A 332-nucleotide genomic window follows, 5' to 3' on the forward strand; every position below is an offset into this window, starting at 1 on the left:
GCTGCATGCCTTGGATGTCTGGGTGACCAGTCCTCACGCTGCCGCTGGGCCTGGGCCTTCCTGGACCCCCAGGGAGCCGTGCCCGCCGTGACCCCACGGTGTCTCCCAAGAAGGTACATGAAGCACAAGCGCGATGACGGGCCCGAGAAGCAGGAGGACGAGGCGGTGGACGTGACGCCGGTCATGATCTGCGTGTTCGTGGTCATGTGCTGCTCCATGCTGGTGCTGCTCTACTACTTCTACGACCACCTGGGTGCGCCCCTGGCGACGCCCCGCCCCGGCTCCCACCCCTCTGCCCAGGCCCCGCCCCTCCACCCCTCTGCCCCGGCAAC

The 332-nt window shown here is 68.4% G+C and overlaps 1 protein-coding gene across 1 annotated transcript in view; it reads left to right on the plus strand.

Moving 5' to 3' along the window:
- Window positions 1-332, plus strand: part of SPPL2B (signal peptide peptidase like 2B) — a gene marked incomplete in the record, with an annotated part of 10,843 nt that overhangs the window by 4,382 nt on the left and 6,129 nt on the right. Inside the window, 1 exon segment of the mRNA XM_027769620.1 lies at window positions 111-253. Coding sequence (XP_027625421.1) covers window positions 111-253 — 143 coding nt within the window.

The sequence above is a fragment of the Tupaia chinensis genome, unplaced genomic scaffold (assembly GCF_000334495.1).
Source record: "Tupaia chinensis unplaced genomic scaffold, TupChi_1.0 Scaffold149964_2, whole genome shotgun sequence".
NCBI classification, from domain to species: Eukaryota; Metazoa; Chordata; class Mammalia; order Scandentia; family Tupaiidae; genus Tupaia; species Tupaia belangeri.